At 52.5% G+C, this 25,452-nt stretch overlaps 1 protein-coding gene across 1 annotated transcript in view; it reads left to right on the top strand.

Moving 5' to 3' along the window:
• Sardh (sarcosine dehydrogenase) overlaps positions 1-25,452 on the top strand; it is a 62,191-nt gene that overhangs the window by 9,507 nt on the left and 27,232 nt on the right. Inside the window, exons 8-17 of the mRNA XM_055600023.1 lie at positions 1,058-1,162; positions 2,251-2,380; positions 6,198-6,284; positions 6,521-6,611; positions 8,541-8,682; positions 10,130-10,213; positions 12,236-12,349; positions 16,966-17,104; positions 18,757-18,870; positions 23,396-23,543. Of these exons, the coding sequence (XP_055455998.1) occupies positions 1,058-1,162; positions 2,251-2,380; positions 6,198-6,284; positions 6,521-6,611; positions 8,541-8,682; positions 10,130-10,213; positions 12,236-12,349; positions 16,966-17,104; positions 18,757-18,870; positions 23,396-23,543 (1,154 nt within the window). The remainder of the gene's footprint in view (positions 1-1,057; positions 1,163-2,250; positions 2,381-6,197; positions 6,285-6,520; positions 6,612-8,540; positions 8,683-10,129; positions 10,214-12,235; positions 12,350-16,965; positions 17,105-18,756; positions 18,871-23,395; positions 23,544-25,452) is intronic.

Consider the following 25,452-nt stretch of genomic DNA (forward strand, 5'->3'; position numbering starts at 1 on the left):
ACATGGGGTTTTCAGGCTTGGTGGTAAACTCCCTTTACCCAGTGAGCCATCTTGCTGGGCAATCTTTTACTTCCTCTCCCCTCCTCTTTTTATTTCTGTGTGTCTTTCCCGTCTGGGTCTTGTGTAGCTCAGGGTGCTCTGAACTCGTATTGTAGCCAAGGATGCCCTGAACCCCTGGCCATCCTATGCACTCCCACTCCTAGTTCAGGCCATGCTAGGGATCGAACCCAGAATTTCAAACTTGCTGGCAAGCATTCTATAACTGAGCCACATCCTCAGCTCTGTTTTCTTTTCTGCAGCATGGGTAATAAATTGTGCATGGGGCTGTGCTGAGGCAGAGCAAGGTGATGTAGTGAGCAAGGCACTAGCCTCTAGCAGGAGCTTGTGGAGCAGCTGTGGCGACCATGGTGGTGACAGATGGAGTAGTCTAGGCAGCTCGTGCTTCAGAGAACCAGGAAGGGCAGGTGCAAGCAGGATGACTTCCAAGAGGAAGCAGCTGGAGGAGAATAAATTGAGGCCAGAACTGAGGACAAAATGGGGGTAGAGCCATAATGCCCACCAGAGTAGGGTGGCCTCCCGTGTAGAGAGAGCCGCAGAGTTGCTGGGCAGAAGGGTGTATGCTGAGTACTTGCTGGGTCCTCAGAATGGCAGGGACCTGTGGAAGAGGCTGTACCAAGGGGCAGAGATACCATTCTGCAGGGACAGGAGCATAGACTGCCCTGGCCACCAGAGGTCGCCACAATCCCACACTATTTTGCTCTGGGTCAGTGCTGGTGATGGTCCTGGCAGAGCTAACTGTTATTATTTTAAAGCAGTATTTGGTTACTGAAAACATTTCTGTGCTTCTGAAAGCAGTCCTTAACTGGACACTTTGATTATAGCTCACAAATGAACAGGGACACTTCAAGGGGTCCCTGTCTGTCTCTGCCTGTCTCCATAAAGATCTCCAGGGTAGGAGAAGGTGCCACAGGTCTATCAGCGGGGCCTACCTCAGGGCATGGGAGCCAGTCCTACCAGGGCTGCTTGAAGCCTGTAGCCTCTCTGCTTTGCCTTCCAGAACATGCCCAATGTCCGAGATCATGATGCTTCTGTCTACCTCCGCCTGCAGGGGGATGCTTTGTCTGTGGGTGGCTATGAGGCCAACCCTATCTTTTGGGAGGAGGTAAGACCGCCCCCCCTCCAAAGGTCCCATGGTGAAAAGACAGAGGTGCATTGGTCCCACCCAACTTGAGTGTTTCTGAGAGCTGTCACTCGGATACATAAAAGCTAGGGTGGGATTGCTGCCCACCTCAGCATGAGGCAAAGCTGGGACTCTAGAGGAACTTAGAGACAGCCCAGTCCTTGGTCTGCCAGCAGCAGTGATGGGTCTTCTGAGGCTTTCCTGCCCCTCCTGCCCTTCGCCAGGGCCTTGGTGGGGCCTGTGGGCTAGAGGACAACTCAAGGGAACACACAGCTGTCTCATCCACACGTCCACAGACAGAATGACTAGGTAAAATGCCACTTTACTTCTGGGAAGGGTGGGGGAGCCTAAGCTAATAACCCTGCCTCAAGATGCCTGGAGGTTGGGAGAGAAGCAAAAAGTTAACAGGGTAAGTAGTGCAATGTAGGTGGTGACGACACCCCAAATACAGTTATCAGGTTATGGGGTGTCCAGAGAGGTCAGATTGAAGTTGTTGAGATTGTTGTGGTGACCTAGGAGAAGCTCCAGAATGCCTTTCAAGACAGGGCCCCTTACTCTTTAGGCAGCGTCTCACCATGTATCTCTAGCTGTCCAAGAACTTACTATGTCGCCCAGGCTGGCCTTGAACTCCCAGTACCCCTGGGTGCTGGGATTAAAGGTGTGTGCCACCATGACTAGCTCAACTTGTCCTTCTTAAAACCAGAAGGGAGGTCAGAAGGCCAAGCACAGGAGAGTGGTTGGGAGGGCAGGCACAAGGAGGGTTTTGCAAGGTTGTGGTAGGAGCTGTGGGAGGCTACAGAGAAGGGTGGGTGCTGTGTGGTTTGGGAGCATGGGTTAGGGGTAAGAAGCTGGAGAAACAATCCAGGGAAACTAGGTGGGAGGAGCCGTGAAGGAAGGTGTGTAGGTGGATTGGGGGCCCACGAATGAGTCCCATCCTCTGTCTTTGACCAGGTAGAAATCAGTCATGTGCCCTACCAGGCTAGGGGCTGGAGCTGTGTCATAGGCGGGCCTGGAAGGGATCTGTGTTCTTTTCATGGAGGATTGACAGATTGCCTGTGCTGTCTTCACAGGTATCGGACAAATTTGCCTTTGGCCTCTTTGACCTGGACTGGGATGTGTTCACCCAGCACATTGAAGGTGCCATTAACCGTGTCCCTGTGCTAGAAAAGACAGGGATCAAGTCCACTGTCTGTGGCCCTGGTAAGTAGGGAGGCTGAGGCCGGGGCAGAGGGTCCTTTAGTCCTGAGAGGGACTGTCTCATGTTATCTCGGCATAGCCAGGTGGCTCTGAATTTTCCTCTCAAGGAGAAAACCCAGCTTAGCTAGGGCAGCGATGTATCCGTGAAGCTCTGACCTCCACACTGAAACTCCAGACTCCGTTTGTCCCCAGAACATGGGGTTTTTGTCTGTAAAATGGAAATGCGGGATCCTGTCCTTGCATCATGAGAGGCAGAGTGAGGACAGGAAGAGCACCCGGTGGAGCCCTGGCTCTGCACTCCACCCCAGTTCTCACTTTCCTGCCAGGGTCTGCAGCCACTGCTCCCCCTACCCCGTTCTTGGGTAGCCAGAACTCTGTAGACTTGGAGATGGCTCGGAGAGATTCCTGCCAGGGAATCCAGAAGGTCTCCAGAGGCTGAGAAGGGTGGAGCTAGCTCCCAGGCTCTCTTTCTCCCTGTAGGTTATAGAGTGGCCACTGACCCGGGCAGCCCAGGTCGCATCCCAGAGTGAGGATCCTAGAAATGAGGAAATGCTGGCACGTAGGTCCACGCTGACCCTCGAGGGTGAGACAGATAGTGTGAGATGCAGGCAGCCTTGCTTTTGAGATAAGTGTGATATGGCCCAGCAGCCCCACACACCTAGGTTCTGTGTACTCTTTCTTGCCAAAGGCCATCTTTTTCTTGGGCAAGCAGAGAAGACACAGGGTAGTCTGCCTGGAGGAAGGAGCAGTAATAGGGAAAGTAATAGTTACTTTGCCTATTACTGTGGCAAAATGCCCCCCAAAGAGCAACTTAAGGGAGAAGGGGGTTTATTTTGGTTCATAGTTCAAGGGTACAGTTGGAGGTGGCGGAGAAGCCCTGTGTGGGGCCGAGAGTTGAATGTGGTGCTCAGCTATGACCCCTGCCTGGGGAATGGGGCTGTCCACTTTCAGAGTGTGTCTTCCCACCTCTATTAACCTAACCTAGAAAATCTGTCCCAGGCGTGCCTCGAGGCTAACCTAGTCTAGATCGAGAGGCTAGCCTCCTGGGTGATTTTCCATCCTGCCAAGCTGAAGATCACCGTCAGCCATCACAGAGCCAGTCAGGGCTGGGTCGAGACATAAAGACACATGGCAGGGTAGAAAGGTGGTCTCAGCAGAATCTCAGGGCTTGTTCCTCTTTTCTATAGGGTGAACTTTGCCTCTAGTACAGGTCCTTTGAGAGCTTGGAAAGATACAAGGTAGCACAGAAGGAAACCTTCTTCAGCTGGCTAGGCTAAACAGGATAGGCGTGCAAGCCCCTGGGCACCACACCTGAGAAGCAGGGACAGAACACCAGCCAGGAAGGTTGCATGGGGCTGAGAAGTCACAGGCTAGAGTCAAGCTGGATGAAGTGGGGAGCCAGGAGGCCAAGGGACTTCCATGGGGCAAAGTGGCCAGGCCTTCTCAGGAGAGATGAAGGGTCCCAGGTAGAGGGTTCTGTGGCTCTCTGGGGAGTCCAGTCCTCACTGTCTGGACATGGTTGGTGACTACATAACAGCCAGCTTAGTCTGTGTTGCCATGTGTGGCTGTGGCACTGGGTGCAGTCCCAGGGAGGCCAGATGGAGTCGGCAGCTAGCCTCTATGAGCAGGCTGAAAGCACGCCTGATCTGGGACGTGGGCGAGGGCTGTGACTCACGTCCTTGCTCAGCCAGAGTGGGACCGATGGTGAGAAGCACAGGAAGAATCCCAGGGGCATGAATGTCCCGAGTGGCTCTCTTTGTCTAATTAGGCTGGAAGCTGTCACTCCCCCATGGGGCCCTATTTTGAGGAAGTATGCTTGGAAAGGCAACTTGGGTCTGGTCTCAGCAGTGAGAGTAGGTTTGGGGATGGGGGTTGGGAGTGTGTAGCTTTTCTCCGTGCCAGACAGCTCAGAGGCTTTGGGCCTCCAGAATGCAAAGATGTCCCAGCCCCAGACTTTGGGAAAGCTTGGGGCAGATGGAGCTCACTGGCCTAGGCTGAGAATTCAGAGCCGAGGTGGCCGATTTAAATCCTTCCACCCACGCTGCTCCTGGGAGCTCTGATGTCTTTTAAGTTTCTCAGACTTGCCTCTGTGAAAAATCTGAGGGACTGTGTACTTCATACCTGCTCCCCTTACCAAACTTCTACCTGCAGCTCCCACAAATCTGCTTGGGACTTCTCTCTTATGTTTCTAGACCTGGACATGGCTCCCATCACCTTCTGCAGCCACTCTGCCCAGATGCCTGCCCCTGCCCTCACTCCCACAGTCTAGCCGCACACCCTGGAGGGTCTCCTGAGCTCTATCACAGGCCTCACTCCCCCCTTCCCCCCCGTGGGCCCTTCCACCGGGAGAGTAACCAGCCATCGTCCCTGCTGACCACATTCTTCTACTTCCTCACTGGTTTTTTGGTGCAGTGTCTCTCTGATGTGCACCAAACTCAGTTGGCTCATCCAGGTCTGGCTCAGCTTTGAGCCCTCTCTCAGCATGCTCATTCAAATGCCAAGTCCTTCCAGACACACGCAGGGCAGATGTGGAACCTTGAGAGACTTGCTCAGCTCGTATTTGGCCAGTATGTATGGTGTGGCAGATCAGAGAATTCTCTGTGTTGGCCTCTCAGAGCCTGTAAGAGGACCATTTCTCGTGTCCAATACACTCTCCAGCTCTGGCCTTGCATGTCTGGGAACTGTCATCCAGGGGCGGACCTTCTTGTGGAGTCCATGTATACAGGAACAAGTGCTTGGCCTTGTCTCCCCTGCCCTTGTCCTCTGATGTGCCAGCAGCTTCCTACTACTTGAAAGCTTCCCCTTGCTCCTTGCCCCCTCAACTCAGACACTGTGCCCCTCCAGCGGGCCCGGCTCTGACAACCCGCCAGGGAGCAGGATGGGCATGTCCCTTCTCTCCCTGCAGAACTTAAGAACCTGGGATTGGATCTGCACGGCTTTGCTGAGTGACGGGACAGCTGACCCCAGCCAGGCAGCTTTCTTTCCTGTGATAAAACATTGGGCAGTAGTAGTTCATGCCATACAGATGGGGGGGGCATCTGGCTTGCCTTGGGGTGTTTTTAGGTGATGTCCTCGTTTTTTTGCTTATTTTGACTCTTTGGTTTCTGTCTTTCTTGCTGTCCAGTCATCTCTGATGGGTGGAATTTGTCTTGCTCGGAGCTTCCTTCCAGGGCTGAGCATGTGACAGGCGGGGCACAAATGTTCACCCAGCCCTGTGGAGTCAGTACTGGGATCCTGATTATTCAACAGAGGATACTAAGGCACAGAGAGGCAGGGTGGCTTGCTTGAGGAGTCAAACAGGGATTAATTCATGACTAGGGCCGCAACTTCCTCTAAGGCACCCTGGTAGCAGAGAAAATGTGACCATTCATTCATTCATTCATTCACTGAAGAGCACATATTGAACACTTGGCTAACCTCTGTACTAAGCCCCGGGTCTATGGCCTTTAGAGAGACCTGGTCCTTGCCCCTAATATTCAGTGAAGAGTAACACAGAAAGATGGTGGTTCAGTGAGGGGAGTTGCAGCACTATGCTGGGTCAGAGAAATGCCCCTTGTTGCTGGGACAGTGACAGTGTTCCTGAGATGAATCTGGGCCCATGTGGCAGAGCTGGTTAGGTCACAGGTCAAGAACTTAGGAGAAAAAGGGCAGGAGCAATCCGAGAGGCCCCTGGAGGAAACAGTATTACCTTGGATTATAAGGATGGAAGGTTTCTGCATAGGAGGTATCCAAGGACTGCTTCCTCATCCCTGTTGTCCTAGGACGCACTACCCCAAGTGCCTGAGGCCTGGAGGAGTCTGAGGCTTCCCCTTCTTTTCAGAATCCTTCACACCTGACCACAAGCCCCTGATGGGGGAGGCTCCTGAGCTCCGTGGCTTCTTCCTTGGCTGTGGCTTCAACAGTGCAGGTGAGAGGGCACCCGAGGGCGAGGCTCCAGGTTCCTGAGCCCAGGAGGAAAGCCCTGGTGGTGTGGAGATAGGGAGGTGTGTGGTGCAGAGTGCAGTCCTGCCAGAGAGCGTGTAGCCTCTCAACACCCAGAAGTGAGAGTAGGGTTTGGGTGGGGCTGCCATGGAGGTAGGGGTGCGAAGTTGGGTGTGGAGAGCATGGGGAGCAGACTGTAGCCCTGAGCTTCTACCTCACCAGGCATGATGCTGGGTGGTGGCTGCGGGCAGGAGCTGGCCCACTGGATCATGCACGGGCGTCCAGAGAAGGACATGTACAGCTATGACATCAGGCAAGTGTGGTGGCTGGAGCCAGAGAGGATGGTGGCTGGCACAGGGGCGAAGGGGCGAGGGCTGTTTTAGAAAGGAACCTCCTGGAAATCCAGGTGCTCTCTTGAGAGTGGGAGCATTGAGAGTGGGAGAAAAGAAGGCAGTGGCGGGTGGGAGGCGTTCTGGAGGAACACTTGGGTTTGGCAGTCCACAGCCTCTGTGGTGTCTAGGATCTCCTGGCTTAGGTCCTGCCTGACCCATATCCTCATCAACAGGACCCCAGCATTCTATGGCACAGATGGGGAGCCTGAGGCTGGGAGAAGAGCCCAGCTGGGACCGTCAGTGTGTAGGAATAGAAGCTGGACTCTGTCTAGTGGCACTTCCTTCAATCTAAGGCCAAACACGAATCAGACTCAACACCAGGCAGGCTCTGCCACATCGTGCAGGCTAGTGCGGGTGCAGAGAGTGACTTGGATGTGTGGGAAAGCCATGGGCACCGAACCATGAGGCTTGGGCCAAATGCTGATGGGAAGAGCCTGAAGGCATCTTAGGGCTCCATGGCTTGCAAGGGCTCCCAAGCAAGAAACAGGAGACTCCCCATTCTGTCTGACCCAGCCTCCATGTCCCATTCTTAGAATAGTCAGTGACCTGGGTAGTGTGGCCCATTGCTGGGGCCATACAAGGCACCGCAGGACACTGAGCACCTGGGCAAGAGGCTGCTTCTCAGCCTGTTCTGTCTGCAGTTAGTATGTGCTCCTGGTCAAGAGTCTCCTCTAGGGACCCAGCTGCCCTATTGGCCTGACATGGGGGCAGAGTTGGGTAAGGCGGCTGCTGGCTCAGCTCAGGATGTCCCACAGCGCTGCCAGCTTGTCTCTTCTTGCCTGGATGGGAACATTGCACCCATGGGGGAGGTGACGTCTGCCACCATGAAGACAGATGGCTGACTCTGAGAACCCCGGAGTGCCACCCCCAACCCGGCTTCTGGTGCTGTGAGGTCTGCTCTATATCCCCTCAGAGACTGTCTGCAGCCGTGTCCATGCTTTCCTCCCAGAGAAGAAGGTTCTAGAAATGATGCAGCTGGAAGGGGCTTCAGGGAAGGGCCTGTTCACACTCCTCCCACTGCAAACAGAGTGGAGCAACTTGACCGCCTTCAGCTGTGCAGCCAAACCCACAGGGCCATCCTCAGCGCTACCCTGCCAGCAACAGGGACCACATCAGCCAGGATCACCTACACCTGTGCAGTGTACCTGAGGCCCCACTGTGGGCTCCAAGCCTGTGTGTGTGTGTGTGTGAGAGAGAGAGAGAGAGAGAAAGAGAGAGAGAGAGAGAGAAACAGATAGGCAGACAGACAGAGAGACACAGAGAGACAGATGTAGAGAGAGTCAGAGGAGGGTGGCATGAATCAGAGCCTAACTGTCTGTCCTCTGTGACCATTTTTTCCTCATGAGCCACCTGTTTGTAACTAGGTCACGGACGTAATGTGCTCCTTCACCCTTGTCTCTGAGGCACCCTCAGTAAGGGACATTTTGGTAGGGCAGCCAGCACTGGGTCCTGGATATGTCTAGATCCCAGCTGCAAGGAGGGTCCAGGGCTTGCGCGGCACCAGGGGCCTCCAGACCACAGCAGCTGCTTCTTCCACAGCAGGACGGGTTGGTCTCAGTGGCCCATCCTGAGACCCCCAGCTGTGTGGCCCTGGGCTAGTCCTTCCTCTCCTCTCAGCCACAGTTTCTGCATCTGTGAAATGGGAAAATGGACCACCCTTCTCCCCAGGGCGTTTTGGGTGCTCACGTGTGTTGCTTTACCCAACCTGACAGAGATCAACCATGGACCAGTTGATCCTTAGCTGGGTAACTGTGACTGAGTAAAGAGGCTAGCCCTGGCCCAGGCTGGCTGCAGACTGGATCCCTGACAGGTTTCTACAAGCAGTGATCCATGCCCTTCCTTGGTCGCAGGCGTTTCCACCACTCACTCACGGACAACCTGCGCTGGATTCGAGAGCGCAGCCATGAGTCCTATGCCAAGAACTACGCTGTTGTCTTCCCACATGATGAACCGCTGGCAGGCCGAAACATGAGGAGAGACCCCCTGCACGAGGTAAACTGGGCATGAACAAGCTGAGGTGCTAGGAGGGCCCTGGGGTGTTGGGGTGGCAGACACTGTCAGCCCGCATTCCCTGCGTCCTGTGTGGGGTGCTGTGCTGTGGTTGGGGTTGGGAAGGCTAGCTCCTGCTGGGGCGGTAGGCGCAGTGGAGAGGCAGATGTCCTGAAAAGCAGGGTCGGGGAGCCAGCTCAGTCAGTGTTTACATGTAAGCATGGAGACTCGAGTTGAATCCCTACCACCCACATAGGAAAAACGGGCATGAGCCGGGTGTGGCATGCCTTTAATCCTAGCGCTCAGGAGGCAAGGCAGGTGGATTGTTGTGAGTTCGGGGCCAGCCCGGTCTACAGAGTGAGTTCCAGGACATCCAGGGTGACAAAGAGAAACCCTGTCTCAAAAAGCCAAACCAAAAACAAAACCAAAACAAAAACTTGGCATGATGGCTTATGTTTATGGTCCAGGAATGGGGGTGACAGAAACAGGAGGCTCCCTGAGGCTCCCTGGCCTGCCAGCCTAGCTTGGTCAGTGAGTTTCAGGTTCAATGAGAGACCCTGTCTCAGAAAACAAGGAGGACAGCACCTGAGGAATGACTTCCAAGGTTTTCCTGTCCTCCACACACGTGTGCACACACGTGGGCACATGTGCGCGCACGCACGAGCGCGCGCGCGCGCACACACACACACACACACACACACGTGAAAACTGACACAGGAGTCTGCCGAGGTGCTGCAGCTGTGCAGGAGATGCGTCTGGGTAGTAGATGGTGTGGCAAGCATGCACAGGTATGTGTCAGAGAAGCAGCCAGGCCATGCCTAGGGAGAGACCGACTTCCCATCATAGTCTCAGTGTTCTGGACGATTCAAGATCAAGTTGTCCCTGGCTTAGTTCCTGACCAAGGCCCTATTGGCTGAGGACAAGCACTGTCTTGCTATGTCCACTTAGAGCAGAGCACATCCTGGCAGGTCCTCCTCCTCCTGGAAGGGGACCAGCCCTCTGGGAATGGGACTCACTCTGTGACCTTATTTAACCCTAATGCTCTCCCCACAGGCTTAGTCTCCAGACTATCACACAGTGGTTTGGGCTTCAGCATATGTGCTGTTGGGGGCACAGGTCGTTCTCTAGGGTACGGATTTTTTGTTGTTGTTGTTCTTTTGAGACAGGGTTTCTCTGTTTAGCCTTGGCTGTCCTGGACTGGCTTTGTAGACCAGGCTGACCTCGGACTCACAGAGATCTGCCTGTATCTGCCTCCCCGAGTGCTGGGATTACAGGCATGCACCACCACACCCAGTTTGATTACGGACTCTTTCGAGGCAAAAAAATGCTCTGGGAAGGAGCAGTGACCAGGGCTGAGGACCTTGTCTCCTTGAGTACTCTTAGGCATAAGTGATGGGTGCCCTGCATTCTGTGTGGCCTTGTGTCATGGGCCTTCTCTGTCTCCATCCAGGAGCTGCTTCAACAAGGCTGTGTGTTTCAAGAGCGACAGGGCTGGGAACGGCCAGGATGGTTCAGCCCCCAAGAAACAGCTCCGGTGAGTGATGGTGCCTGGCCCTGGGCCTCTCATCCCCTCATCTCAGCATCCTCCAGCTACCCAAGTCAGGCTGATCCAGTGTTCCTCAGGCTGTGGAGATAGGCCAGTCATCTGCACCCAGGAAGCTGAGTACCAACCTGAACGAGTCATCAGCACCTCAGTGGTGAGGCACCTTCAAAGGCTTTGTTCCGGGCCTGCTTGCAGTGGTCAGGCTTTCCAGGTCCACACAGGCAAGCACTTGATGCCAGCACAGACCCACAGTTTTGACAGAATGGAAGATCCCCTGGTTTTAGAAGGAATGCAGGCTCTTTTCACACATTGTTCAGAATGTATATTTGGCAACACCAACTGTTAGTTGTTGTTAGTGGGAGGAATTGTGCCTCTGTGTGTCAGTTTATCCAGTGAACCATCCCACATGCTGGCCTCTGGGATTCTGTAGGGGCCTCCTTAGAGCCTCCCAGGAAAGCCCCTGGGAGCAGGCCACAGAGGCTTTGAGGCCTACATCTAGGTTCCTGCTGGTATGGCATCTACCCCATTCCAGTGTGACAGGCTTCCTCCTCCTCAGTAACCCAGGTCCATAATTCACTGCAGGGTATCCTTAGGGGTGATGGAATCATTAATATGCAACCAGGGCTCAGTCCTAGGGTCAGAGTCTTTCCTTTATTGATCTCTGGAGGCAGAGGAGGCAGGATGGGTTCAGCCCCTCTGTCCTTAGGCAGGGAGTGGCACTGTGTAGGATGGGAAGCCCCTTGGTCCCCAGATGAGAAGACTTTATACCCCACCCAGGAGTCAGTCTGGAAAGCCTGTGGGACTGAAGCAGATGGGATAGTCCTACTAGGGGTTTAGAGGCCAGGGGAAGTATGCCTGTCTGGGGAGGAAGAGGTGCTGGGAGGGGCCTTTGGGGGCTGGACATGCAAGGCTAATGAGGCAGACCCCCCACTCCAGGAGCTTCTGTTACCCCTGAGAAGGAGACAAAGCCTGTGGTTAGAGTTGCAGCTTTGGGAGATGAGATCCATAGCTCCTTTATTCACCCCAGCAATGAGGAGGAAACCACTCAGAGCCTGACGTCACAGAGGTGGGGGGGGCATCTAACAGGTGACAGAACTCAGGGGAAGCTAAAATCATGGAGAGGACCCAGACACTGGAGCCTTCCCCAGAGTTAGCTGTAGACACCAGTCATGCCTACCCAGCTTCAAGCCTTGACTCTGTAGCCTGATCTATATCTTGGGGTGGGTTTCGCTGCCTGGGATTCTCATTCTCCATCTGTAGAATAGGTGGCCCTCCTTAGGAGCTGTGGGTACTGTCAATGGGGACTGGAGGTGTCACGAATCTTCATGGCAACAGTACCTGCAGCCATCACTGTGCTGGTTCCCACCCACACTTTCAGCGTCCACCTGATGTCCTGGGATCGGGTGGAGGCCCTCACAGTGGCCCAAGTTCACTTGGTATCCAGTCTCTTCCCTGCCCTCCAGTCAGACCCAGAAAGGCAGGGAATAAACTGTCATTTGAGCAGGTATCCTTCTGTTACCCGAGCCATGCAATCTCCGTGCATCATCTGTGACCCACTCACTAACTGTCCCAGGGGGAGCTTTGTGGAGGCCAGGACCAGGCCTGTATCATGTTCATTCTGGGAGGGAGGAGAGAGGAGAGAGGGAGTGAGGAAGATATTGTTCTTATTGCTGTGACCGAATAGCCTAAGGGAGGAGACCTTTGTATCAGCAGGACACAACAGCACAGTAGGGAAGTCATGGTGGCAGGAACACCAGGCGTTGGGCCACACTGTGTCTTCAGACAGGAAGTAAAGAGCAGGAAGGAAGTGGGGCTGGGCTATGACGTCTCAACTTCCCATCCTCCACAGACCCATTTACTTCAATAAGGCTCTACCTCTGAAACATCCCACAACCCCCTGTTGAGAACCAAGCACTCACACGTATGAGTCTGGGGTGGGGGCATTCTATCTTCAGGCCACAAGGAGGGAGGAAGAGGAATGGAGAGTGGGAGCTGGCCTCTTTTCTGTCACAGGTCCTTGACTACGACTACTATGGAGCCTATGGAAACCAGGCACACAGGGACTACGCCTACAGCAGGCTGCTAGGCGAGGAGTACACCTTTGATTTCCCAGTGCACCATCACATGGTGAGTAGCCTGAGCTGGGTCTGGCTGAGTCCCCCGCTGCCTTCTCTTCCTACCGTAGATGCCTCTGCCGAGGTGCTGCAGGGCTCGTGGCTCTCTGAGGGGCTCCTGCTTGCTCCAGGTTCACCCCTTTCTGGTTAATACAGTTTTGTGGGAACCATGTCATGTTTTCCCTCTCTCCTCTGCACCATAATTTTGCCAGCATTCAGGTCCAAGGGTCTCTCACTGTTGCTGCTGGAGGGCAGCAAGGCAGGATTGAGGCAGCTGGCGTGGGTGCCTGTCTTGGTTAAGGTTTCTATTGCTGTGATAAAGCACAAGCACCAAAAGCAACCTGAGGAGGGAAGGGTTTATTCCAGCTATAGCTTGTAGTCCATCGTAATGGGCAGGAACTCAAGGCAGGAACCTGGGGCAGGAACTGAAGCAGAGGCCATGGAGGAACAAAGTGTACTGGTTCATCCCTCATATCTTACTTAGTCTGCTTTCTTATACAACTTAAGACCACCTAACCAGAGTGGCACAGCCCTCTGTGAGCTAGGCTCACCTACATTAATCAAGAATGCCCTACAGATTTGTTTATAAGCAATCTGAATAGAGGTATTTTATCAGCTAAAGTTTCCTTCCCAGTAACTCTGGCTTATGTCAAGTGGGCAAAAATAAAACAACAGCAACAACAAAAAACAAACAAACAAACAAACCAAAAAACACCACAAAAAACCCAAAACCCCCAAAACCAACCAACCAACCAACCAACCAACCAACCAACCAACCAACCAACCAACCAACCAACCAACCAAAGAACCAAAGAAAGGAGCTGGCTTCGGGCCAGGACTATACCCTCTTTTAGTTCTCTGGCCCTGAGACTGTGAGGCTCCATGAGGGATGGGGCTTCCTCTTCTTGGCCCTGCAGAAGCCTCCAACTTCCATGTGTAGAACAATGTAGGCTTGCTGGCCCTATGCCCAAGGTTGCTAGAAGGACAAAGCAGAGGAGACCAGGGCTGGGTGGCTGCAGCATTGGCGCATGTCCACTGACTCAAATAAGTAGGCAGCTAAGGCTGTCAATGCAGTTTGTGGTCCCTCTCTAAAGGGCCTGGCTCTCTACCCTACCAGGAACGAGGTGCTGAGTCTTGGGGGCCAACTATTCCCGCAGCAGAGTAGATCCTGCAGGCAGCTCCCACAGAATGCACAGTGATGATGGCCACACCATGCCTCCCCAGATCCTTTGATAACTGCAGTTGTCTCTGGTCATGTCACTACGCCTGGGCCACCTGTGGTGTCCCACGGGGCATTGTAGGTAGATGCAGAGCCAAGCCCTCAGTGGAGGGCCTCGACTGTGGGCAAAGCATCAGGAGGGCATCATGGTACCCAGGGTGGGCTTCATAGGATGGGGCTGCCATCACTTAGGTTCCTTGCAGTCAGTGTTAACGGTATCTGTGTCTCCCCAAACTAATGAAATAGAGCTCTCATTTTCATGGCACATGGTGGCCAATGCTGACAGCAAGAGCATATCCTAGCCCTTCTGTCTAAGTGTGTGAGAGGAGTAAACAGTTATTAGCACAGGTCAGGGCTCTCTGAGGTGGTAGGGGGAAGTGGGAGCTCCATAAAACACAGCAGCTTTAGTGCCAGCTTGGTGCCTAGTCCCCACAGCCTCCTCAAAGGGAGTACGTGGCTGCGTCTGGCACCTCGGCACCTGTAGCTTCTAGAGCCTGTGCGACTCCTGGCCCTGGAGGGTGTGGAAGCTTGGGGGAGATGCCAATTTGGCTTAGCAGCTTCATCCAGCCTCCACAAATGCACCAGAGACAGTCCCCACGCATGAAACACACACTTGTTCTCCGCATTGGCAGCCTCCCCAGCCAGGCAGACAGTGAGTGTCAGCCCAGAGAGCGGTTTGGTTTGGGTCAGCAGCTCTAATAGTGCCAGCAAAGGCACCTCAAAGCCCGGCGGACATCGAGCAATCCTTAATGATGTCTGGAGGGAGGCAGAGGGGCTGAGGCCTCAAGAGGTGGCATGCTGTGCCAACGTGCTGGCAAAAGGCTAAGGTCTGCGGCTCTTGCCCAGAAGCCTACTGCACGGTCTAAAAGGCTAGTTTCTCTGCCTGGCTCAGCTCTGGGTGTGGCATTAGAGACCTCCACTGTCATCCTTGTGGTGAGGGTCTCTTTGTGGCCATGCTGGGAGCATTTCTATGGCTTTTCCCTGTGCTGCTCTTGACTTTAGAGCCCCACAGATACCAAGAGTTGATAGCAGCCATCTCGCTGGTTGATGAGTCGAGGACAGATCCAGCTTTCAGACACTCATTGGCTGTTCAGCCCGTGGTAGCTGCTCCCATCATCATTTGTATGTACCCTCAGTAACAAAAGTGAGGTTGGCACAGCTAATCAGTGGCTAGGAGGCAGCAGAGGTGTGTAGTTTTTTTCATTGTTAATAGCTTTATTGAGATATAACTTCCATGGCACACACTTTATCGATTGAAAACTTTCCATTCACTGTTCCTCAGCGAGTTCTTGGGACAGCTTCATCTCTCTACAAGGAACACCCATAGTCATCAGGAGTCACCCCCATTCCCCACTCTATCCCCTCCCCCACAGGATCAATGAGGGACCCTGTCTCAAGAGAAAAATGTGGAAATCGATAGATCAAGACACTTAATGTCCTCTGGCCATTAGGAATGTCCTCTGGAATGGCCATTTGTATTGCCATTCCAAGCACATAGGCATACACCACAGACACATACAAAGCCTAAAATAAATACACATCCTGGGTACAAGTCCCTTGTTTGATGTACAGTATATACATTTCTCTCATTCCTTGTTCACTGTCATTATGGAATCATTTGCAAAACAAACTCTATTGTATAAATGTATAAAGTTTCGATGTTGTCCAATTCATCTCTCTTAGCCTTGTGTTGCTCTGTTGTATAAATGTATAAAGTTTCGATGATGTCCAATTCATCTCTCTTGCCTTGTGTTGCTCATGCCTTCAACATCTTGCCTAAGAGCTGGCTGGGGCCACAAACACATACTTTTGTGTTTTCTTCTAAGGGTTTGTCATTAGCCCTGTGTCTACAACTCATTTTTGTCTGGAGTCTTGTGCATGGTGTGAGGAAGTGTTTAGACATCATTCTTTCGCATGTGGGTATCCATTTTCTGAGATGACTCTATCCCCATGGAATTCTCCTGGGGTCCTTGTTGAAAACCAATCTCCATTGACATCATCAGGGTAATTTCCAGACTCTGGGCTCTACCCCAGTAATCCACATCTTTATTCCTAGCTCAGCTCTATACTATTTTGTCTACTGTGGCCTCCTCCGCCCTCTCCAGCAAATGTTGGATATTTTGTCTACTGTAGTCCCCCTGCTCCAGCAAGTGTTAGAATCAGGAAGTGTGACCACATCGATTTGGTTCTTCTTTTTAAATATTATTTAAGATATTCTGACCCCTTGAAATTGAATGTGAATTTTGGGGTGAGCAAACTGTCTACAGAGGGTCCAGCTGAGGTTGTGGTAGGGATTGAATCAAATGTATAGATCAACTTGAATGTGTAGTCACCTCCCCAACAGCATAGCTTCTGTCTCATGAACTTTGGTGTCTTTCCATTGGTTTTGGTCTTTTTTTTTTTTTTTTTTTTTTTTTCTAAAATATTCTTCATAGGTCTTGCTGTACAAGCATGAGTTCAGATCCCTGGATGGAACATAAAAAGCCAGGTACTGGAGTGGCAGAGACAGGAGGAGACTGGCTAAGCCATTCTAGCCAATCAGCCCGTTTCAGGGTTAGTGAGAGACCCTGCCTCAAAATGTAACACAGAGAGCGGTAGAGGAAGATGCCAGATATCAGCCCACGGTCTCCACACATCCATGCACATGTGCCTGCACACATGTGCTCACACACATTCTTGACTTTTTGAAAAGTTTTATTTCTTTTTTATTTCGTGTTCATTGGTGTTTCCCCTGCATTTATGTATATATGAGGGTGTTGGAATCCCTGAAACTGGAGTTACAGGCAGTTGTGAGCTGCCATGTTGGTGCTGGGAATCAAACCCTGGTCCTCTGAAAGAACAACCAGTGCTCTTAACTGCTGAGCCACCTCTCCAGGCCCCTTCCCCCATTTTAAACTTTTTACAGTAAGAACTTTTCATTTCTCTTTTCAAGCTTACTTCTAGGTGTTTTTACTGCTTTGGGGCTATGAAAATAGAATTGTTTTCTTGGTTTCTCTTTAGATCACTCCATGTTAGTGCACAGAGATGTAAGTTTCGTATATTGGCGGTCTTTCCTTCCGCTTGTGTGGTTAGTTTACTTTCTCTCTAGTTTCTAGGCTGGGTCACTAACTTGAGCTTCTGGTCCTCCTGCCTCTACTTCCTTTGTTCTGGGATGACAGGCCTGTGCCATCATGCCTGGTTTTTATGGCAATTCTTTTGAATGACAGAGCCTATTTATGACTTGCTGCCCAATGTCCTCTGTGCGCTTCTTGTTCCGGAAAACAGTGCACTACGGTGGCCCCTGAGCTGAGATGACAGAGAGGCTGGGAGGGTGGTGTTAGGGAGGCCTTGAGCAGGTGTGGCAGGAAAGGCCCAGCCCCATGTCTCCGAGGCAGTACTGTGAAAAGCCTCTCCTGCACTGGGCCTTTCAGATCCAGAAGGAATGTCTGGCCTGCAGAGGGGCTGCTGCCGTGTTCAACATGTCTTACTTCGGGAAGTTCTACCTGCTCGGGGTGGACGCCAGGAAGGCTGCTGACTGGCTCTTCTCAGCAGACGTCAACCGCCCCCCAGGTACTGGGCCCAGGGTGGGATGGAGCTACTCCTCTCCTACTTCAGTATCAAATGGAAGTCTGTGGGCACAGGGACGAGGGAGCAGACAGCAGGCCTGCTGTTCTTCCCCTGGGTCTGACCGGTCTGCTGTCTGGCCCTCTGTGCCCTGTCACAATTCCCAATCCCAGGGTCTTCTTCCTCCTCCATTACTTCCTCCATTCTTTCTTCTTTCCTCTTTCTGGATCCCTTCATTTCTTTGGCTGACACAAGGGATCTGTGGCCATGAGTACTCAGCAGCCCCTCCTGGCACCTGAACTTTTCTCCACCACTGTGGTGCTTTCCCTGCGTGGTTGCCAGAATTAAAAATCTATAATGCTTAGTTAAAATTTAATGTTGAGTAAATGATGAACGATTTTTGTTATGGTGTATCCCATGAAATATTTGGGATAATCATCTTTTTTTTTTTTTTTTTTTTTTTTTTTGTCACCATCTACCCACTGTTTTACTCACCCTCCCACCCATCCTCATCTTTATTCCTTTTCCATAGCTGTTATAATGAGTCCCACAGGCTGAGAGGTTTCCAATAAGATTTTCAAACAAGGGGTGGATTATCTCCTGGTCACGCAGGCCAGAGGTTAGAAGCAGGGTGCTGGGCCAGTGCCTTTACTCCAGGAGTGTGCGTGGGGCCCCTCCTCCTGCCTGGTGGAAGGATGGTGGGAGTGCTGGCCTGGCTTGACATGCAGCTGTTCCATCCATCTCTGATGACACCTGCTGCACCCTCCATCCTTTCTTCTTGCATGTGTGTGAGGGAGGGGTGCATGTATATACCCACACATGTGGGGTCAGAGGGCAGTCTTGGTTTTCATCCCCCAGGAACTATCCACCTTGTTTTTGTTTCTTTTTTTGTTTGTTTTTGTTTTTGTTTTTTGAGGTAGGGCTTCTCCCTGGCCTGGAGCTCATCAAGAAGGCTAGGCTGACCAGCCAGGGAGCCCCAGGGACCCTCCCATCTTTGCCTCCCTAATATTGGAATCCTAAGTGTGCACCACCACACTTGGCTTTTTCACATGGGTCCTGTGGATTAAATGTACTGAGTCATCTCTCCAGGCCTTTACTTACCTCTTTTCGTAAACAGTCCTACTAGATGGGAGCTCATCTGAAGGAGCTTGCCTCACACAGAGTTATAAAGGCCCTACCTCCAGATAAGGCCTCACCCACAAGTCCTTGGAGTCAAAAGCTTAACATGTCTGTGTGTGGAACATGTGTCAACCTATGACAGCCTGTGTGCAGCCAGTCAGCAGCCCATCAACCCCATAAGCTCCACCCACCTGCTCACCCCCCCCCCATCAGCTGTCTTCCTTCCCGTTATCTACTCACCCCAGGTACCCACCCCACTCACCTCATCCATTTATCTACCTGCCCTCTGTTCATCCACATGACCACTTATCCCATAGACATTGATACTGCCATATCCACACACTGCTGTGGGTGATAAGGGTAGGGATGAGGGAGAGGCCAGGCAAGCAGTTTCAAAGAAACCCCTCCAATCGTGGATGACCTCATGAGTAATCTGGTCACAGGCAGGAGGCCTTATGAGGAAGACTTGCATTGGGGCCTTCTAGGCTCTGAGGAGGAGCAAGCTTTGGTGGAGCTCATACCTGGGTCCTTGTTACCAGGCTCAACAGTATACACATGCATGCTGAACCATCGGGGAGGCGCGGAGAGTGACCTGACCGTTAGCCGCCTGGCCCCTGGTGCCCAGGACAGTCCCCTGGCCCCTGCCTTTGAAGGTAAGGTTGCTGTGAGGGCAGAAATGACACAGATGTGACCTGTTCAGAGGACTGACAAGTCACTGGTGGCCAGAAGGTCACAGAGGGTTATTCCGGATGACTATATAATTACCTGTCATGTCCACTTGTGGTCAGGACCTGGAGATTAGCGGTCTCATTTCAGGCTAAATGCAGGCTATGCTCAGGCAGCCGTGCTGCTGCTCTGAGCACTCTGTAATTATGCCTTCTGAACCTGTTGGTGCTGTGGCATGTTGGAGCAGCCCTGGTGTGGGTCCACTTAGCCCCACTGCCCAGGCTAGCATCAGCCCAGGGGAAGGCTGCATCTCCCACTCATAGTGCAGTCTCTTCCCAACCTGACGTCTGGGCTAGTCCCACTTTCGAGCTATTGCCAGTCTCAGGCCTGGAAGTGTCCAGTGTGGCTCATTGCCCACACTAGCCCGTGGATGACCTGTGTCCTTCCACTTCTCCTTGCACACCTAATGACAGCTCAGTACTTTAGTCCTGCTCGCACAACCTTAGCTGTTACATCTAAACAAGATTGCCTCCTGTCACCCCAACCCTGCATCCTACCTGTCAGTCTCCACACAGGCAGCTCCACCTCCTGTCCTGTGGCTTATGTCCACCAGGAGAAAAGAGGGACCAGGGCAGTCACGTCTTTTTTGAAAAAGAGCATCGATGCTTCTAAAAAGGGTGGTTTGCAGTGGGGAGGTACCACCTGTGTGGCTCTCCGGGCCACTAGCTAAGTTGGTTACAGGGGGCAGTGCTGGCCCATGTGGACACCTGGCTGCTTCCTGAATCTTCCCTTGTTTCTGTGTCTCGGTGAACTCCGTACCCTTGTCTCTGTGTGTGAGGCAGCTAGAGTTCTGATTTTTATTTTCATTTTTTGCACTGGGAGGGGGTGAACCTCAGACCAAGTGCATTCTCAGCAAGGGCTGTATCCCACCACACCTTACCTCCTCACCACCCTTTTTGTAATTTTTAAGTTTTGAGACCTTAGCTCTTTGAGCCTCAGTCTCCCTATTTGTGAACAGGGACTGGAGAGCCCACTCCCTCCAGCTGCTACAGGAATGAGTAAGAGCAAAGAGGAGCTAGGGGATCATATGCAGCCTCCCCAGCCTCAGTTTCCTCATCTTGGCAATGATGACCTTGCTGGAAGCTTCCAAGAAAGTGCTTTGTGACACATTCTCTTGTACCTCCCACCCTATGCACAGTTCCTGGGGCTGAGTGCTTGAGGGAGACCAACACTGAAGGTGCATGAGCAGTAAGCCCCATGCCATGGAAGCTGTGGGTCCCAGGGGCACCCCAAAACAGCAGAGAAACAGCTCCTGCACTAACACAGGTCCTGTGATGAATATGCATCACATTAAGTATGTATATATTTAATACACATCTTAATTATGCGTGTGACTCAGAGCTCCAGTAAGTTAAGAGAATGTGACAATTTACATGTGATCAAGGCTGTGTACTAAGCAGCTGTCAATCTTGGAAGCAATTTTAAATTATCTTTATTCATCTTTCTTAATATTATAAAAAGTGTTCTTGCTTGTCGGAAATACACCGACATAATGAAAACGGCATGTAAGACCTGCCACCCGCAGTGCTCACCCCATACCTGGAAATGGTGAAGAGGAGCCTCGGGTGAGACTCTGCCCCTTAGCTCATGTGGATCTGCCTTTCGCCATGTCCAGGGCCCTGCATTCTCTCTGTAGGGCAGCCAAGTGGAGGTGGCCCAGGGCAAGCAGGCATGTCATTCTCAAGCCAACTGGTGGGGAACTCAGGCTGGTAACAGAATGGGTGCTGAACTACCTATGAAAGAGAGAGAGTTGGTCATGGCAGGATACACTTTGGCCTAGGATTAAAGACGCTGTCTAGAATTCAAATCTTCTGGCAACTCCAGCCAGGAACCAAGGAGCCTTCTTCTCTTTTTCTAACTCTCTCTCTCCTCCTTTCCCCTCTCTCCCCTCCCTCTCATCTCTCCTTCCCTATCTCCCTCCTTCTCCTCCCCCCTTCATTTTCTCTCCCTCCCTCCCTCTTCCTCATATGAGATTAAGGGAGGCTTTGCTGGGCCCTGACCAGTGCTCTGGCAGCACGTTGCCCTGGAGGCTCTCAGTAGCCTTGTGCTGGGGCCAGGCCCATTGTAGAGAGAGAGTGGAGAGACTCGGTGAGAGGAACATCTGCAAGTGGCAGATAGTGCAGCAGGACAGGCGGCCAGAGCCTGTGTGCCTCTCAAGACCGCATCCTTCTATGGATGTGTGTTCCTGTGAGGAGTCTCTAAAATAAAAGTGTCAGGTTTGAGGAAGCAGTCCTTCTGCCCCCATGGCTCAGAGGATGCTCTTCAGGGTGCATCACAGGTGTAAGGAGACTGGCTGGAGGCAGAGTGCCTGGGTTTGGCTGTCATGGACACAGACTACTATAGAGCTCTGCAGGGTGAGAGTGAAGGGTTCCAGGAGGAGATGACACCTCCTGAGATGGTCATGGAGGTTGAGGATCAGCAAATAAAGGAGAGGACTTGGCAGAGTCAAATAGAGCCAAGTCCCACAAGGAGGGCATGCAAGACTGTTGGCAAAGACTCCAAGGACCCTGGGAAAGCTTGGGTGGTCCTAAGGGCCATGAGATGTAAGAGCAGGTTGACCAGACCATTGACAATGTGCCAGGGGATGGGACCACTTGGGGTGCACATGGGATGTGGGGGTGAGGGAACCATGAGTGATGCCAAGGGCTCTTCTGTGAGGCTCTTTCCAGAGGCTGAGGCCTTTGGGATGAATCTGGGATAGCAGGCAAGGTGTCATAGAACACAATGATGAGGCCACGGGCTGCTCTGGAGGGTACAAGGTTTCATGGCTTCTTGGATACACTTTCTGCTCCTTTTCTAGCTGGCATGACAGTGAGGCTAAACCCTGAAGGAAGGGACAAAGGGACTCAATATCCTGAAGCTTTTAATCAGGGTCATTAGGTCATCCTGATCCCAGAACCCCCATCAGGGCCCAGCCAGTGCTCCTGGGGAGAGAGCAAGGCTCTTCATCTCTGCTGTCAACCATCCCTTTCCTAGCAGGAAAGAAGCTCTGGGGTCAGTGTTCCAGCCATAGTTGTGGCTGACCCTTTACTCACAGGGCAGGGGCACAGCCCGGCCAGGGATGTTCTCAGGTCTCCCCATCTTCCAGGCTGCAGCCTGTCTAATCTGGTTATGTGCGTGGTTGGTGCAGGGGTTGAGCCTGCCTAGGTGTGAGTCCCAGCCTCCCCTTTCTCTCCAAGGAAAGTGACACCCAAGCTGGGAGAAGCTTGAGTGGAAGGGGCTCCTGAAGGAGACGGGGAGCAGAGTGTGTAAACATTACCTTTCTGCTTCTTTCCTGTGCCTGCTGGGGTTTGCCTCCTCCCAGCAGCCCTATAAGGGGATTCAAGTTGCATCCACACTGTTTAAGCAAGTGACCAGGGCCAAGAGCCTCAAGGACCTCTAGGGCCTGTACTATGACACAGCGAAACCTTGTGGAGGCAGAGAAGGAGGTCAGAAAGATGGCGGGGGCACATAGAAGCCTGACTCCCCTGTGGCAGATCCCCACCCCCAAGTTTAGGGGTGATAAATTCAATGGATGGTTCAGGGATGCCTCACTACCACAGGTCATAGCACCCTTGCCAGTGACAGACAATTTTGTGAACCCTGAATCACCGAGGGGACATGGTGATTAGTGACCTTGTTCACTAAGACTGAGGCAGTGGTTTCCCAGAATGCCCGATGGGGGTGAGCTGGTGTCCAAGGGCAGAAGCTCAAGGCCAGTGAGGCTCTGCAGGTGCCCATGGACATGGGGACAGTGGGTTTCATCTGGTACCGAAACATGTCCTTTCTGAACTTGTGTCTCCTTTTCTGAAGCCTGGGGAAGTCGCTGTGTTAACACCATGGGCGATTGCGGTTGTATTAGCCATTTCTCCCATTGCTATAACAAACACCTTGAAAAAGGAAGGGCTCGTCAGCTCACACTCTGAGGGAACAGCGGGGGAAACGCGGTGGCAAGACCTTGAGAAGACTGATCATGTCGCAGCCACACTCAGGAAGCAGAGAGCGATGCATGCTGGTGCTCAGCTCATGTTCCCTTTATTTGATCCCTTATTTAGTCCATGATGTCACCTGCAGATGGAGGGGTCTTCTTACCATGGTTAACTGAATCTAGAGACCCCCTCAGAGTGTTACCTCTAACTCTCCCATCTCTAAGCCCAGCTAACTTCGCAGAGACAGGGAGCCCAAGGGTATGGGGTGTGTTAATGATAGAAGCTAGTAATACTATTGAGACTCAAGAAAGGGAAAAATATTTGTCTGAGGCCACTTTGCCCTAGGGGTTGAGGCTGGATAGACCCCCCCATCCCTGAATAGAAGGCACCAAAGTCTTAACCCTTTTTTCTGAGAAGTAGACGGGAGCCCTTGACATTATAGGAACCAAGCTATACCCTTCAGTAAGAGTCTGGGGCCCTTAGCTCACCCTTGCTATGTTCCCTGTCCCAAGCTCCTGTTCTAACCCTGGTGCTTCTCCCCCAGGGGATGGCTACTACCTGGCCGTGGGTGGGGCCGTGGCCCAACACAACTGGTCCCACATAACCACGGTGCTGCAAGACCAGGAGTTCCAGTGCCAGCTTGTGGATAGTTCTGAAGATCTGGGCATGCTCAGTATCCAAGGCCCAGCCAGGTGAGAGAGGACAGGGCCATGATCCCTGTCCTAAGTGCACCCATGCTCCTCCAGCTCAGCTCACAGGCAGAACCACTCACCTGAGCAATGGGTTCTCTGACAGCTTGGGCTGTGGCACAGACTGAGCAGTTTTTAAAGAATCAGGTTTAGGCCAGCTCTGGACCAGGGTCAGCTTGACTTTACAGCCTTGTGTTCCGTGAAGACCCCCTTAGAGACCCTGGCTGCTATGATTCTTCATCCCCCCAAGTGGGAAGAATCAGGCCAGGTGTGGGCCCACTCCCATTTGTTAGTAAGAGAGCTGAGGAGAGGCCGCCCAGTCCTCTCTATACGTCAGACAAGGCCACCCACCATCCCAGCATGCTATAATTTTTAACTGAGCCTTGTTCCAGATGCAGGAGGAATAAGGATCTTGTGAGGACCCTTGGGTGCTACTAAGGGTCTTAGGCTCTAGGATGTATGATAGGTGTGCATCTTGGAAAGACAGCTCTGGTAGAGCTTTGGGGAAGGGGCAGGGTGGGGGAAACAGAAAGGAAGAAGGAATGCCCTGGGAATAGCCAGCAGCCAAGCACAGCCAGTCGTGGCGCTGACCCAGCCTCCACTTCTGATGCTGCTGGGGTGGGGGCATGCACATGGGGGTAGGTGCTCTGTTGCTGTGACTGAATTTCGGTTAGACAATGACCTGAGGGAGGAAAGTTTTTAGTCATAGGTTCAAAGGGAGGGGGAAAGGAAGGAGAGTGAGAGAGGGACAGACAGGTTCAAAGGGGGAGAGAGAGAGAGAGGATGTAAGGGGAGAATTGAGAAAAAAGGTGGGAGAGAGGAGAAGGGGAAAGAAGAGAGAGAGGAAAGAGAGAGATCATGTGACAAGGGCTTCTTCCTTTTCCTTCCTTATGCTATCTGGTGCCATGCCACCCCATTCAAAGCAGGTCTCTGGAATAGCTCCATAGATAGTACTCAGAGGTTCTCCTAGTCTTCTGGGGCCCCTTGGTCCAAGCATGTGGACAAGGTTAACCATCCCAGGTGGCTGGGAATGCTCTTTTCTTGTTGATGAAACAGATAGAGACACTTGCTGGCACCACACAGTTTCTGGGAGGTAAGGCAGAAGGACACGGGGAACTCCTTGATCTGTCAGGTGTTCTCATACCCTTATCACCACCCTAGTCACCAAGTCAATAACCCTCATGAGAAGCTGTATCTGCACTAGGTGATATCCCTCGGCGACCAACAGGGCCTGCCATGTGCTGGGGCCAGAGATGCATTCCTGTGCTTGAAGGAGTCCTGTGCACAGACTGGAAGTGGGGTGTTAAACAGAAGGAAGGAGGGAGAGACAGGGCAGAAGGGAGCCACTTTCTGGGGAAGGGGAAGATTCATTCCCTAGAAAGGGCTGCCAGGACCCCCTGGGGATAGGTGTGACAAATTTGGTTGTCTGGTGATACCTCTCCCACACTGGGTGTCTTGCTGGGACCCTGATTAGTGTGCTGAGACCCTGCTGAGGTGTCTATATGCTGGCACTTTGGGGTTGACCAACCCAGTGACTTCTGGCTGAATCCAGATCCTGCCCAGTGCTCTGAGAGCAGGAGGGGCACCAGGTCATATGGGTCAGCTGGTGGAAGATATATCTCCAGAGCCAGGAAGAGGGAGGGGTAGATGGTGAGGATAGCACTTCAAGGCTGCCACATGGGGACATGGAAACCATTTATTCAAACATTTAGAGAGCTTGATTAGCATCTGGCTGCAGGGTACCAACGGTGCTGGGGCATGGCTTCTAATACCCTCCTTGGTGGGGGGAGCCCATATGTCAACTTCAAGGACTAGAGTTCTACCTGCTGCGCTAGAGGCCCTGCCTGCTCCCTCAGGAGATGCCAGCTTCGTTGCATGGTGAATTTGGACAGGGCTGGGCTATGTTTGGAGT

The sequence above is a fragment of the Psammomys obesus genome, unplaced genomic scaffold (genome assembly GCF_907164565.1).
Source record: "Psammomys obesus unplaced genomic scaffold, mPsaObe1.curated_primary_1811, whole genome shotgun sequence".
Classification (NCBI taxonomy): domain Eukaryota; kingdom Metazoa; phylum Chordata; class Mammalia; order Rodentia; family Muridae; genus Psammomys; species Psammomys obesus.